We start from the raw sequence: 14141 nt of genomic DNA on the forward strand, positions 1-14141 counted from the left end.
GCGAAAACGAACGGCGAAGATAAAGAAGAAAAAAGTTAACCCTAGGTTTTATTTGCTAAAATTAGGAGTTCAAGCTCTGTATTACACGAACCATCTTGGCAAGAACGTAAATCACTTTCCAGTGGGCAAGCCTGATATATACTTATATAGATATAATTTTTGTTTTCTTTTGTAAAGACCAAAGGAACTTTTTTGCCTTGGTTTTAACTCGGTAAAAATACTTTCAATGAAAAACCAATATTTTTTTTACACATCGGAAGGGGCAGAGTGTTCTCACGGAATCAAACATGGTGATGCGATCCTCTGAAGCAGACAGCTATTTCCCTATGGCCGGATCAGTTGAACCGAGAGTCCATCACGCTTGGTTAAACACAACTTTCCGGTTACGAAAGCTTTCACAGCCAAAGGATACATTGAGTCATCCACGTGGCATCTACCTAGTTGTTAGCAATTTTTTGCTCATCCGGAAGAATTATTCAGCCTTGGTGTTACTATTCTTGTAAAGTACTAAGTTTGCGGGAAAAGTCCGCAACTGGAAGTACTAAAATACTAAAAACTGAGAAATCAAACAGCTGTGTCAATCAGTATTCACTGGTGTTAGTGATTTTGTGTCGCTTTTGCTTCACAGGTAACTTTAATTTACTGAAAAAAATTAAAGGAAAGAAGACACTTGAAAAGTTTGGCCACGTTACAAGGCAGAAGAATTCCTTTCCCAGCAACCTTGACCTCACCTTAAATGATGTATTGCATGCCAGCACTGCTTGTCAAAGATAAAGTTATGCCTGTTTTTGTTTTGTTTTGTTTTGTTTTTTCACTGGGCAAGGCCGGTGAAAACGGGTTTCTTGGCTAAAAACGGGTTTTAGCGGAGTTAAAGCAAATTTTAAAATCTAGGAAAATTAAATAAATTTTAAATTTGACCAATTTTCATGGTTCACTGTCTCTTTCTCGTAGTTTTGCTTATGTCGGTGGTTCAAGGTTTATTTTGATAAAATTTAGGCAGCACTAATCTGCCGACATGAGCCTTAAGCTCCTTGCATACTCCTTGGTTCCCTCTCCAAAGGAAAGTATTATTTGAACTGTGAATACTGTGTGGCGCGATTGTTGTCGGTGTGGCTCGCTCGAGATTTTGGGTTTGCGGATAAGTTATGGCGCTGCTGTAAAGTTGCACCATTCATTGATGTGTGAGAGTTTAATCGAGTAATAACCTTCTTGGGTAAATACTTGTTGTATCGGATTTTAGGTTGTATGAGTTCTCAGTTATGTCGTCACCCATAAGGGCTTTCAGTTCACATTTAAAGTCAAAACATGCACGCTTGTTAGACCAGTTATTAAGGGCGCGTTCGATTGACCGTCCGGAAAAGGAATACATGATAGACACGTCACCCTTCATTAGCAGTTTCCGTGTTCATATCACAAATAGCCGTGGATACCCGCACACACCATCGAAAACTGTTAAACCTGGAGGCTTTTTTCTTAACCCGTGGCGGATGATGACGCATTCACTGGGTTTAACTTAAGAAACTGTTACAACCTGCCATTTCTCGTCCAAAGTGTCTCGCAAAGCTATTGCGAGGCAAGTTGCACAAAATATTGTCCCGTGTTGTAGCGTACCTCCCAACGGGCAAAAAGGTCACGAGACAAGTTCAAAAAACCATCGCAGAAAGTAGAAGCGAGTTCTCCTTTTTCCAAAGTATCTTGCAACGTTGCAATAATTTTTTTTAACCAGTTTGCGGGGTTTAACATCTATGCGCCAACTTGTGTAGCAACGATTTGTTATCAGCCAATGAAAATGTTTCTGTGATCAAGACGGTGACCGTTGTGAAGGCATCGAGATTGAGACAAGTTGGAAGAAACGTTGTCCAGTGAAACAGCCGTTGAGAAAACTGTCCCGTAATGTGAGAGGGTAACAGTGCCTTTATCGACATTTACTAAAAAGCAATGAGAACGATACGTTGCTTTTATTCAGTTTGCTCTCTCTGGAACCGTGAGGAGTGTTGAAAAGAGCCGTTTCAGAGAAACTAGAGAGAAGTGTTTCGCTTCGCTTGTCTGGCTCCAAAGCTTATCGGGCGTTTCGAGAAACAAGCCTCATACTTATAGGAACTGAAGTGCATTTGTCAATATAGTCTGATTTCGAAACCAGAGTCACGTCGTGGACATCTTGAAAGCGAATACGTTTTAAAGCATTAATTAAACTTTGTAATTATTATGTTTCCCTTTTTCTATGCTTGAAGACATGTTAAAATACCAGAGATTAAACTCGGAGTAAACAGATCGTTGACTGGTTAATTCTTTTTGGGCCCGATAAGGTTTAGCGGACCTTATCGGGCCAAAAAAAATTAACCAGCCAAACGATTTCGTAAGTTCGATCGGATTGAACTCCCGAAACACGCTACCAAAAAGCTGTTATTTGTTGGTTTAAAAACTCAGTCTTGTTCTTGTTCAACTGGTCAACTTGTTCTCTTACCTTTTCTTACCAAGAAAAGCTTCGATAACTTGTTTATGCAAAACAGTTGCTCTCAAAGAGCTCGAGCCTCGTTATGCAAACAATGAACATTTTTAGAAGCGAGCAGGTGTGGACATGCCACGACATCCTTGGCATTCTTGAAACGAGAAGAGCTATTGATTTTTGTTTCTATTAGTGGTTTATTTGTGTTGCGAAGTTTGTTTTGAAATGGTGTGCTCCCCGGAAAATCGAAAGCACCTGGGCAAAATTAATCCATGCATTTTAAAAATGTTGTTGCGAGCAAGGAAGAACTAAAATATTTGACTTGCATGAGCAAGGCTCTGTGGAAATATTCATTTGACAATTTAATGAACAATGTGGCTCCTCTATTGTTTGGTTCATGAGATGGTCGCATTTTATAATAGTACGTGAAGAAGTTATGAGTAAATCGAAAAACACGACAAACTACGCCGCCGTGTAGTTAAGCCATTGTCTGAATTTTTGGAGAAAATAATCTCTCTCACTTGCCTCAAAAGGACACCCAGCTATTATTCTCTCGCAGATTATTGACATCCGCATTTCAATATGAAATAGATTTTTTACTAAATCCGCACCTTGTTTCGTCAGTTGTTTTTTGGTTATGGTGACGTCATAAGTTGTGTTACAACCAGTTGAAGGAAAGTCATTCGTTTGGGGTCAAAACACGGACGGCGCCTTCAGCGCTACACGGTCTTCTCTCCACTGATTCCAGTGCGTACCTAAGACTGAAAACGCCGTTGACGTATTTGATGAAATGTCTCTTCAACAGTGTTTGGCCTGTAACGCTGTGGTGAGTCAACCATACGTTATTAATCGTTCATTATTCGGGTTTGCACATTTTCACTGTCGTGTGTGTCTCTGAATACATGAGGTTCGACAACCAAATTTATACTGCTTGAAGATGCATGGTTTTTTACCCCGAAACCCAGTTGGGCAGCAATTGAACCTTCACTCTTCTCAATGTAACACAGATTGTTCAACATGAAAGCGCTTAACAAAACAAGAAAATTTCGCCATTTACGAAGATATTGCGTCTGCCAGTATTAAGATCGACTTATGAATATTTAGCCAAGTCAGTAATTTATGCAGCATTGCTAATAGTCTCAACACTTCGATTCTAAAGAATTGAGGAGGCGAAAAGTGGTCTGTACGGGCAGTGACTTGCGGAAACAGCTGTCGTGTGATGACTTGACACAAAGTCTCCCTAGCTGAGGTACATTGTCTCACGTTAGCAATCCATGAAATCAAATCGTGAAGACAAACACTTGCCTGTGTTTGCCTTGTGATAACTCAGTTTAGTCCTTTGGGGGGGCTGAACGCTACCGTCCGTCTGTGAAGAGCAAACGGCGGGTGAAACATCAGATAAAACGTTAACGGAAACAAAAACAATAATCTCAGTAAAGTGTCTTAATTATTTGTCAGGCACTCTGCGTCGTTCTGTGTTCGTCAATGAAAGGAGTTATTTTGGTATTGTAAAGAAAGTATGATTCGCGTGCAAGTCGTAAGACTCTGGTACATCTAAATGATGAGAATGAAGTGCAACTCCGAGAGTTGTGGAACTAAGTGGGACTTGAAAACAATTCAAAGATTACTGAACAGCAGAAACTGATGGAGGGAGGTTTCCACGTTTCTTGCAAAATGTTCTCGCAAAAGTCCCGCAAAATGGTACCGGAAAACCACGCAGCACCATGACAAGTACGATAAATAACGACAGTTAGTTTTCAGTTAAATTCGGGATTGATATCACATGCATACACAGAAAAAGACCCTTTCCGTGCAAATTGTTCACTTTGGCGCAGTTTTAGCTAAATTTATACCTTTTCAATTTGAGCAACTTGTTGCCTGCCGATGCTGTACAATTTTGATGTAACATCTGCACGAATTAGGAATTGATTTCGGTTTAACTGAGCCACACAAAGGAAAGGTGCATGAAATACAGACTTGTTGCGTTGTAGTAAAAAAATTGCTCTTTCAACCATCAGAAAAGACTTTAAATCGTCCCAGGAGAATAAAGAACGTCTTAAAATACTCCAGCCCTTGCCCGAGTAGAAGACATTGGCGGTGTTAAGGAAGGGGGTGGGGGGGGGGGGGGGAAATAGCGCTAGTGGCTACGCAGGTTACGCTTGACTCTTCGACCACAGTACGACCAAGCGCAAGACATTGAATCGTGGAAGTTCCGTATGAAAGTCCTGCTGCTCTTTCAGTGAAAAACACAAATGCGTGACCTCACCCTATTCTTTTGTAGCTAACACCCAAAGGCACCGATTTGGTTACTTCACGATCGAAAACCTCAAATTTTCCCTTGACTCATTATAGCTTTACAATCAAACCCCATTAATTAAACTTGAATATTATCTTGTCAGTTCCGCTGAGAATTGAACATATATATAATGGGGTCCTTTAATACAGCGTGAGCCGGACGACTTTAAAGCCAACTTCGTCCCCGTTCCTCCCCAGCTTTGTAGCTTTTCCGGGCGAAGCCGAGATCGCCATCTATTCCGTCCTACAATTGGTGGCGAAATGCCTTTTGAACGAGGTTCTATCGGACCTTGTTGTCGATACACCAGAAATAAACGGCATAACTTGTGTACGGAATCCAATAATTCTGCTACTAACTATTAAGCTGGAGGGCTGTGTTGTATGTTTGTGCGGCCCACGTTTGTCTAGAGAAGTGGACGGTCCACGTTACTTTGTGTGGCAAAGGCCGTAACGTACGGTGCGTACCGCAATAACCTCAAAGATCTCTCCAAGTAATGAAATCGAGTGGGAAACCAAAGGAGGAAGTCAAGCGGTTCACACTGAAAAATACGGTGACGTCTAGGTCAGTTGCCTTGATCAGATAATGTGCGCGTTATACGAGGCCGTAAATGACTCTTAATTGCACTCTCTTTGACTGGTCCTTGTTAGGTTCCCAAGTCAAGCAAGACATGTGAATGTGGTCACGTATTTGAGGATGTAAAGCAAATAGCAGGAAAACGGTTTTCAGGTTAGAACTCATTAGCAAAATTTGACCAAACTGAAAACAATGAACTGAACTTATTGGGTTTCAACTCATTTTGTATTTCGTGTCTTTTAGCTGCAGATATTGAGCAAGTTCTCAGGGGAGAATTAAGCAAATAGTACATTTTCACGGTTTTGTGACGAGTAGCATCTCGTCCTTTTTCCGGCGTCAACCGCAAATATCGTTCATTTTAATATAATCTACGCCTTATCGGCGTCTATTGTATTGCCGCAATTATTATCTTTTAATTTAACTCCTTTTTCTAGAATATCGGGCTGAGTTATACTGGCGTCTGGAAAGCAAAAGAATGAAGGCATTGTCAAAGGAAAATAAGCCATTTAACAACCTTTCCTCTGACCAAAACAACAACGTTGGGAATGAAAACGAACGATCGATCAAGGAGGTACCAGACAATGATGAGTTAACTTCAGTTCACTTAACATACAAATGATAGGCTTGTATGTTTTGATGTCGCTTGCGTGGTGATGTTGCTACTTTGTTAACCGTTTGTATTATTTGGGTAATTGTCGTAATTGAGTTTTATATTGTTACAAGTGAAATGAAATGTCTGTAATCTCACCCCTAAATTTAGTCGACCAACAGGCTGATTGACGCACTGACTGATAATCGATCAATCGATCGATCAATTTGTAACATAATTCAATAACTTTTTTAATGTTTTGACAGGATTTAAAGGAACTATTTGGGAACACAAGGCCGATTTAGTATAAAATGAAATGTATAAATAATGGTAATAGTTTTCGCTACATCTTCCCCCGCCGAAGATAACATGGCTGGCAGTTGAGGTGTTTTCCAATTAATATGTGCTGCACGTTGTGATGTCTTCGTATTATTTTACATGTAATTAGTTTGGTAGATGAAAGTGAAAGATGCAAGGAAAGGATGGGCAGCAACAACAAATGGCCATTTATCTTCAATTTCCCTCACATTTATTTGATACGCTATCAATTGAAAAACAATTTACATTATTATGGAAAATGCCTTGCAAATACCATAGTAAAACAGGAACAGGAACATTAACAAACAGGCAAAATTTCGTCGTCATCTTTTTGATCCACGTGGTTCTTTCCCCGGTACCTTGAAATACCATAAAATAGGAACAAAGCTCGGTTATTATATTCGGATCGCTGATTAATATCATCTGTAAATAACTGTTGTAAATATGATAGAAGATTGTTTGAAAATGTTGATACTGAGACTATGCTTTGCGATTTCTGACCCTGGCAATGTGATTTTCTACTAGATACTACAATATTTTATTTTTAAAATAAAAGGAATCGCAGTAAATATTCGAAAATTACTCACCTACAACCGCCATGCTGACTCAAGCTACCTAGATCACTTCGCGAATTCGGTGAGCAATACCGATACCACCTTGCACGCTCGGCTGTACAAATCGAGATTGCTTTCCCCTCCACAACATGTTTTCCCTACCAATTTACATTTTTTTTTTTACGCGGGGGCTTCTAGGTTGCCTTCTCGGGTTTTAGCCTCTGGGCCAAAACCCTGCGGTTTGTATTATGCAATTTGTGATAATCCTTATTAGCATAAATTTCAATATTGCCGGCACGTGATCGCGGTTTGTATTAGCCAGTGAAGCAATCTACGGTCAGCCTTCGCCATATGCACAAGTCAAGTTTCGTTTATTGTTATATCGAGCTGAAAGAATCTTTGACGCCTTCGCAAGGCTGTATACGATAGCATTCCTTTACATTGTAAGTAGCGCCTTTCATTGAAAATCATGACCCAAAAACGGCCGAGGGTCGCACCACTGCGTTGGTCTGTCGTACAATGACGTTCCCCGGTTTTCCACCTGCTGGTTTTTAGGAGTTTTCGTGTCCGGCTCTGGTGCATTCGCCTTCCTTGAATGATAGGGTTCATGTATAAACATTTTCGTACATATTCCAAAGCTAAATAAATGGCTCGGTGGCATGGCTGGCCAACGCGCCCAGATGTCATCAAGCTCGAGTGTCCGGTTGAGAAAGGGGGTGCAAAATATGTACTGAATGTTTTAATTGGTGTGCTGATTGACTCACTGACTAATTATCTAACTGATCAGGCGTTTCCTTGATTTAAAACAGGTAGACGAAGGTGAAGTTGCTGTCAAACCTCATAGAAAACCTCTACAAACCTCCAAGAAAAAAATGTACCGGCGCAGGATGGGAGGGTTATATCCGACGAATAAGAAGCTCCCCAGGCCCTCACATGTGACCTACTTGTGCCAGGAATCCAACACTGAGAAAATCGTCTCGCCTGAAGACATAAACAGATTCTCTAAAGCGTTGGAGAGCATCAACAAGAAGATTTTCTCACAAAACCTGGTGTGGACAAATTTCATCAGTTGAGACATTGATCACAGAGCGCCACGTTGTGCACTGAAGAGACTTAACAACGATTCACGTGAAATCAAAGTCCATGTGTCGTCAGCTTACTCAGTATGACGGACTCTGAACTGTTACTGAGTCATTCGTCTAGATTACAGCAGTTCTGTCAAAGTCGACCTGAGCAGCACAGTTGCAGTTTCAGACCGTTTGCCAGCAGGCAATGAGAGTTCGGTCTCATCATCAGCATCATCATCAGTGATTTGTTTCATTTATTTACTCTAGTTATGCCTAGAAAGCTCGGTCATAATTTATTCGAGTCAAAATATAAAACTGACTGAGCAATAGAAATTAATGTATTTACTTCTTTACCAAAGGTTAAAAGCGAAAGGAACAGTTCGTCAATTTATTTCATTTACCAAAGGTTGCAAGGAGACTTTGTGAGACATAAAAGAAAGATGGAGGCCTAATCATTAAATCTTCAGTCAAGGGCGTAGGTCATCGTGCAAGGGAAAGACAGCACTCCCGCTCCCGTCATGATATGAGGGACCCCACCACCTCTCAAATCACCACACATAAGGGACCTGGAAGTTCAGGGACAGGGGAGCCGGGGAGGGGGGGGGGCAGAAAAGAAGGAAAACAAAACAAAATGAGCAAAGCATTAAGACGTAAGGTTGGGATATATGTATCAAGCGAGAGAACAAATAAGAAGTAAAACATCTGTCATTTTACGGTTGATCCACGTTTGTTTTTTTGATATCTCGTCGAGTATGCTGAAAGAAGCAAAACTTTCTGGCGGAGAATTCCCCCAGAACCCCCTACAAGTTAGCGTCTCCGGCGCTTCCTTGTTAGCCCCCCCCCCCCCCCCCCCCCCCCCCAGTACAAAATACGCTCCGTCGTCACTGAAGTGAGCTTGTAATAAAAACAAACGATAAAAATGACGTTTCGACGTTTTCAAATCCATGTTCAAGCTCATAATTGTTTTATTTTCGGACTCTATAGGTCATTTTATTGTGTTTTCAAATTTTAATTTAATAATCGAAAGGAAAAGGTGTTAAGAATTTTCTTATTCCTTTCGCGCTCTTTTGCACCTTATTATTGAATTCTTAATCATATTAGAGCCTTTTGTTTTTTCAAATTTGTATATATGCGGAATTTTTATAAACTTGAACGTGGACTTGAAAATGACCGTAAAACGTTCGAAAAGTCATTTTTTATCGTTGTTTTTTTTTTTTTTATTGGTAAATGGTTATCTGCGAACTTGTTTATTAGATAATCTGGGAGAGACTACCGCCCTGGCATTTCCGGTTTCCGGAGAACTTCTAAGGGCCAATTTACGCGGTACAATTTTTGTCGCATGCGACAAGCTTACGACAGGCCTACGACATGACTTACGATTGTCGCAGCAACTTGTTTTAAATTGCTACGACATTTTTTCTGACGTACACGACAATCGTAAACCAGTTGCGACAAACAAAAATCGTACCGTGTAAATCGGCTCTAATGATAGCTCATTTTCGCCTCCAGAGCCGCCCTGCCCTCTTGGCCACCAGAGGATGACCACTTGGCCTTGGGGAACACAGGATGACGGAAGTCCTAGATTCTAGGACTTCCGTGCGGAAGTTCTAGATTCTAGGACTTCCAGCGTTGGTGTTGTATGAAGGCTTGAAATGTCCACTATGATCGTAAAAGCATTATGGCTGCTGCACGAGAGAACACGTTCTCTGACATACTCTCTAATGTTCTGCGTCTCCTTAATTTAGAATCGATCTCTCTTCGCGAACCGCAGGTAGACGCTCTGAGAAATATTTTTGAGAAAAAGAAGGGTGTTTTACTTGACTTGCCCACTGGCTATGGAAACTCCCTGATATTTTGGATGGAAGTCAGTGACCATAGTTTTAGTGGTATCGCCTTTGAATGCGTTGATGCGTTGATCGGTCAATCAAATTTCACCGCGTTAATCAAAACACGGCCGGCAGAGTTTTGAAGGGAAACTATCATCTACTGGAAATTTTCCTTCTCATTGAAAATTCCAGCAATCTGGTCAATTCCAAGCTGTTTTCGTTCCCGAAAATATTGACAGGGTGGTTTCTATTTAAGACAATTTGGTTACAGCACCTACAGGCGTTTAAAAATCTACGACTGTCTTTCGCGGAGAATCTTCAAGGAAGTCCTCCATGGTAATGCATTGTAATTTGCGCATTTCCTTTTTTATATTTTGCGCCAGTGTTGATGGGCGAGTTCTCCCGCCGCGTCTTTTCACTTCCGTTATATGTTTTTATTGTTAGAAAAGTAGCCAATGATATCCCGTGTCTTCAGAGCCAACTGGTTCTCGTGGTCAGCCAGTGGTGGCTAAGGGCCGATTTACACGATACGATTTTGTCGCATGCGACAGGCTCACGACAGGCCTACGACATGACTTACGACTGTTGCAGCGTTTTAAAACATGTTTTAAAATGCTACGACATTTTTTCTGACGTACACAACAATCGTAAATCATGTCGTGGGCCTGTCGTAAGCCGTTGTCGCATGCGACAAAATCGTACCGTGTAAATCGGCCCTAAGAGGGCCGCACTGCTGTGGGGACGAGAATGATGATCCCTACGTACATTTAAATTAGTCATTAACCCCGGGGCTTTTCTCTACCAATATCACAATTCTTTAATGAAGTTATCGCTTGCGCTTGCTATCCGCTTGTTTTCAACATAAAATGACCGTTCTCAAGATACTATACGGAGCCTACCAAGGGAGTACGAAGACGACGGCTTAGAGAACGTTTTCTAAAAATATGATTACTACAAGTCGTTGGGCATGGAAAGTGTGTTGGAACATTGTGAATTTAAATTTAACCGTCAGGCGCTCGCGTCTTGACATAAGGCCATCAAAGCACGAACGGCAAAATGCAAAACTCTTGTGGGGGGCGCACATAGCCATTGTTTTTGTCCGTTAAACCAAATGTTTTGTGGCGTTCTCGTAGCCGTCTTCGACGTCCTTGCGTAATCCCCTACTGAGAGAATCGGCCCAAAAATTGTTGGGACTTTCGAGAAACGGGACCCTTGTCACAGAAGACTTGAAAGCTTAACTATATGAAGATGTAATTACAAGGAGCACTTTCTGCTCGTTTATTTTAAGACCATGAGTGTTGGTCCGACCGAGCTTCAATCCCACGACCTCCCACAGTATCCCGATGTTCTACTGAGTCAACTGCGATCGGAGGCTCAGGGAATTCAGAGGGGGTCAATAAGAGGAGTTATCCTGATTTCTGTGTAAAATAATTTTCCGGTGGTTTTTAGGAAAGAATATATGTGTCTTCTTCGCCAGTAAAGGTTAAAATTGATACCTGAAACCAAAAACATGTAACATGATATTTCCTCATAATAGTTTATTTTTGTGTAAAAGAAACCAAAGTTTAGTTTCTCATCGACCTACCCAGGGTCTGTTCTCCGGAAGGAATAACCCATGTAAAGGCCAAGTGGCTTTTTTAGGTCCCTTCTGTTTGAAACGAAAACGTTCCTTAAATCCACAAAAAAAAATTACAAGAACCGACAATAAGATGCGTTTTGATTTGGAAATGTACACTATTTAATCTTGAAGAACATTAATTAATAACTGATAAAAAGTGTCGATCAATATGTCTTTCAGTGGAAAGAAGTTAGAAAAGCCACTCTCGAAATTTCAAAGTGACGTACAATGAGTACATCAGTCGACTATTTCCGATCATTACCGATGATTAACCATCGGCAGTTGTTCGCGCCGAGCTCGCAACGGGGTGTTTAAAGTGAACCATAACAAATTCTGCGACATCAGGCGTTTGTTTATCTCTGCCAAAGCGCTGGGAAACCTTCTCAGCAGACTTTGTAGCACTTTTGCTTGTGTCTTGTCCAGCCTCCCCTTTCCGATCTGCACATGGTTCAGTGGTCGTCCAATCACCTTTGAGTTGGACCTCGCAAAGGCTACTTTCGATCGTTGCCCAATATTTCCTCTGTTTATTTTTTCGGCGTTGGGATTTTTATGGCGCTCTACTTTCATATTCCAGGCTTGGTGCTGCGGAAGAAAAAGCCAGCAAGGTAACGGTGCGAATATGACCAGATGATTCCTGATTAGGTAGAACCAACTAAACTACATGGGGCAAGTCGCGAGGTCAAATTCTAGCAGGTGCAGGACAATCACGCTAGACGATTCCCAATATCCGAGGGCGAACAGTCTGTAAGGGACCCAGTGCTTGTCCTATTCCTGAACCTTTTAAGAACAATTGCATTCGACGAAGGAGAACGGTATGAAATTTTTGTAGCCGTTTATTGAAGCTAGTACGAAATTCTTGGTGCCTGGTTTCGGGACGAAATGATACCTTTTGTTGCTGCCACAGTCATTGAGCCTGAAGCGAACGAACGAGGAAGCTCTCTAATCGGGTTTTCTTCGAAACGCAAGGGATTGTGGTTGTGCGCGAATGGAGGAATTAAGATGCGCGGTATGATCATCAGAGCCTGCTCTGTTTTTCATTTCGCTCCTCGTATCCACAATTCACTGTCACGCAACAAAAAGAATAAATTCGAAATCTTTCAATGAAAAACGCCAAGAACTTGGAATGTTGTAGGAAACAAATCTTTTAACCACCTCGCCAATTCTCAGGTCTGTGCGGTCCATCTTTTCTGAGTTATTTGCCGATGCGTTTCATGCAACCAAGGGCACCCAACGTCAATTTTCGGAAAATATCTGTTCGGATCACGATTTGAGATCTAGACTTTTCGGAACATTTGTTTTAAAATTTCTTGCTTGTCTGCCTCTCCTAGGATTTTCGAACATCTGAAAAATGGTATAATTGCCCATTTTTAACGGATTTTTACCCTAACAAAGGTCACCCACGATTTTCGGGAACCTTTTTTCTGGCTGAATTTTTCGAAAAGGTAAGTTTTGATCCCTATAGTTTTCGGATCACTAGACTTTCAGCTAGGAAATCCGAACATATGAAAACTTTTAAGGGAATAAAAATATGCCTATATCTACCGTTTAAATACTAAAATACGTTTAACAATGCTATGTTTAAGTGGTTTTAAACTATATTCTCGTTGGGTGCCCCTGATGCAACTTTATAGAGTTTTCTATGGAGACTCCACCAAGTGAAGCTTAAAGTCGATTGAAGACTGATGACGTAGCACCCAGTGTCACTTGAGAATTCGAAAGGCAGGTAGTCTCGAAAAAGAAATTGTGAAATTAATAGAGATTTTAAGAAAATTTTGGGATATTTAGGGATTTTTTAGAAGATTTTTGGGATATTTAGAGATATTTGAACGGGTTTTTAGGAAAAAGCTGGGAATTTCCGGATAAATTTTTAGAGAATTTTTATTTGATATTTGTGTCTAGGCCTAGTCGGTGGGGAAGCGCAACACAGACATGGGTTTTTTCACTGAACTGCGTTGATATGGTAAATTGACCGCCGTAAAGAAATTTGAAAGCTCGATCGTTGGTGAGTGTTCAGTCCCTTCGTCAGAACGATTCCCAGACCAAGGGCCAACGCTCGAAACGTGAGCTTTCAAATTTCTTTACGGTGGTCAATTTACCATATCAACCCAGTTGCCGGATAAATCCATTTCTGTGACATGGCGAGCATGTTGCTCTGTCTCAAACAACTTGGTCCAGGGGCTATCAACCGATTAACTCTCCCAGTACCTCGAAAGTCGCTTCCTCTTGAATTCCTCCGTGGATTTCCTTGTTTTGTCTTATCAGGAGCCTCTGTTTTTTGTTCTCCAGTCGGGAGTACAATTCCGCTCGGTACTCTACAACAAACGACATAATGAACCCGTTAGTGAGGCTCTGCACTTTGTCTGGAAAATATGGTGTTTTCAAATAGTCTCGGTCAATTGCCTTAAATTGCAAATGAGCAACATGTATAGTCGGGCATTCAAAATCAATAAAAAATACGTGTATATCATACTTCTGTTGTTTCCTATGTTTGTTTTCAAACATTGACCCAACTGATTAACAACTAAAAGACCTTTGAAACCTTTGAATTCGACACTACTTTTCAAAATGATGGCACTGACTAAAATATGATGGGATTCACTTTGTTGTAGTTTATGGAGACGTCTACTTCAGCATTGGTGAAATATCTCAACGTAAATTACAAGGAATCTCTCTGATTTAGATTTCTAAGAGTGAGGTCGAATTTTTTCTCTTATCATCTTCACCACTTACTTCTGCGCCCTAAAAAAACAGTCAGTCACCCAGGCTAGCCGTAACTTTATGAAACTGAGCCCAAAATTTTGTCATTTTGATGAAAAAGGAACTGAATCGTTCTGGAGAACCGTCCGAATCTGCA

General features: G+C 41.0%; 2 protein-coding genes across 3 annotated transcripts in view; one reads left to right on the plus strand and one right to left on the minus strand.

Annotated features, from left to right (window-relative positions):
• The first annotated feature begins 3110 nt into the window (after positions 1 to 3110).
• On the plus strand, positions 3111 to 8561 carry LOC138042532 (uncharacterized). The gene is made up of 4 exons (XM_068888453.1): positions 3111 to 3272; positions 5390 to 5468; positions 5750 to 5886; positions 7586 to 8561. Exons 1-4 carry the CDS (start codon positions 3237 to 3239, stop codon positions 7847 to 7849), a joined length of 516 nt encoding a protein of 171 aa, XP_068744554.1. The 5' UTR covers positions 3111 to 3236; the 3' UTR covers positions 7850 to 8561.
• A 2708-nt stretch (positions 8562 to 11269) lies between these two features.
• Positions 11270 to 14141, minus strand: part of LOC138041195 (uncharacterized) — a 4984-nt gene continuing 2112 nt past the window's right edge. For both annotated transcript variants that reach the window (XM_068886968.1, XM_068886967.1), the window contains exons 3-4: positions 13493 to 13599; positions 11270 to 11869 (exon numbers count right to left, since the gene is read on the minus strand). In XM_068886968.1, the coding sequence (XP_068743069.1) occupies positions 11546 to 11869; positions 13493 to 13599 (431 nt within the window). In that variant the 3' untranslated portion in view covers positions 11270 to 11545. The remainder of the gene's footprint in view (positions 11870 to 13492; positions 13600 to 14141) is intronic.

The sequence above is a fragment of the Montipora capricornis genome, chromosome 3 (assembly GCF_036669925.1).
Source record: "Montipora capricornis isolate CH-2021 chromosome 3, ASM3666992v2, whole genome shotgun sequence".
In the NCBI taxonomy this organism is placed as follows: Eukaryota; Metazoa; Cnidaria; class Anthozoa; order Scleractinia; family Acroporidae; genus Montipora; species Montipora capricornis.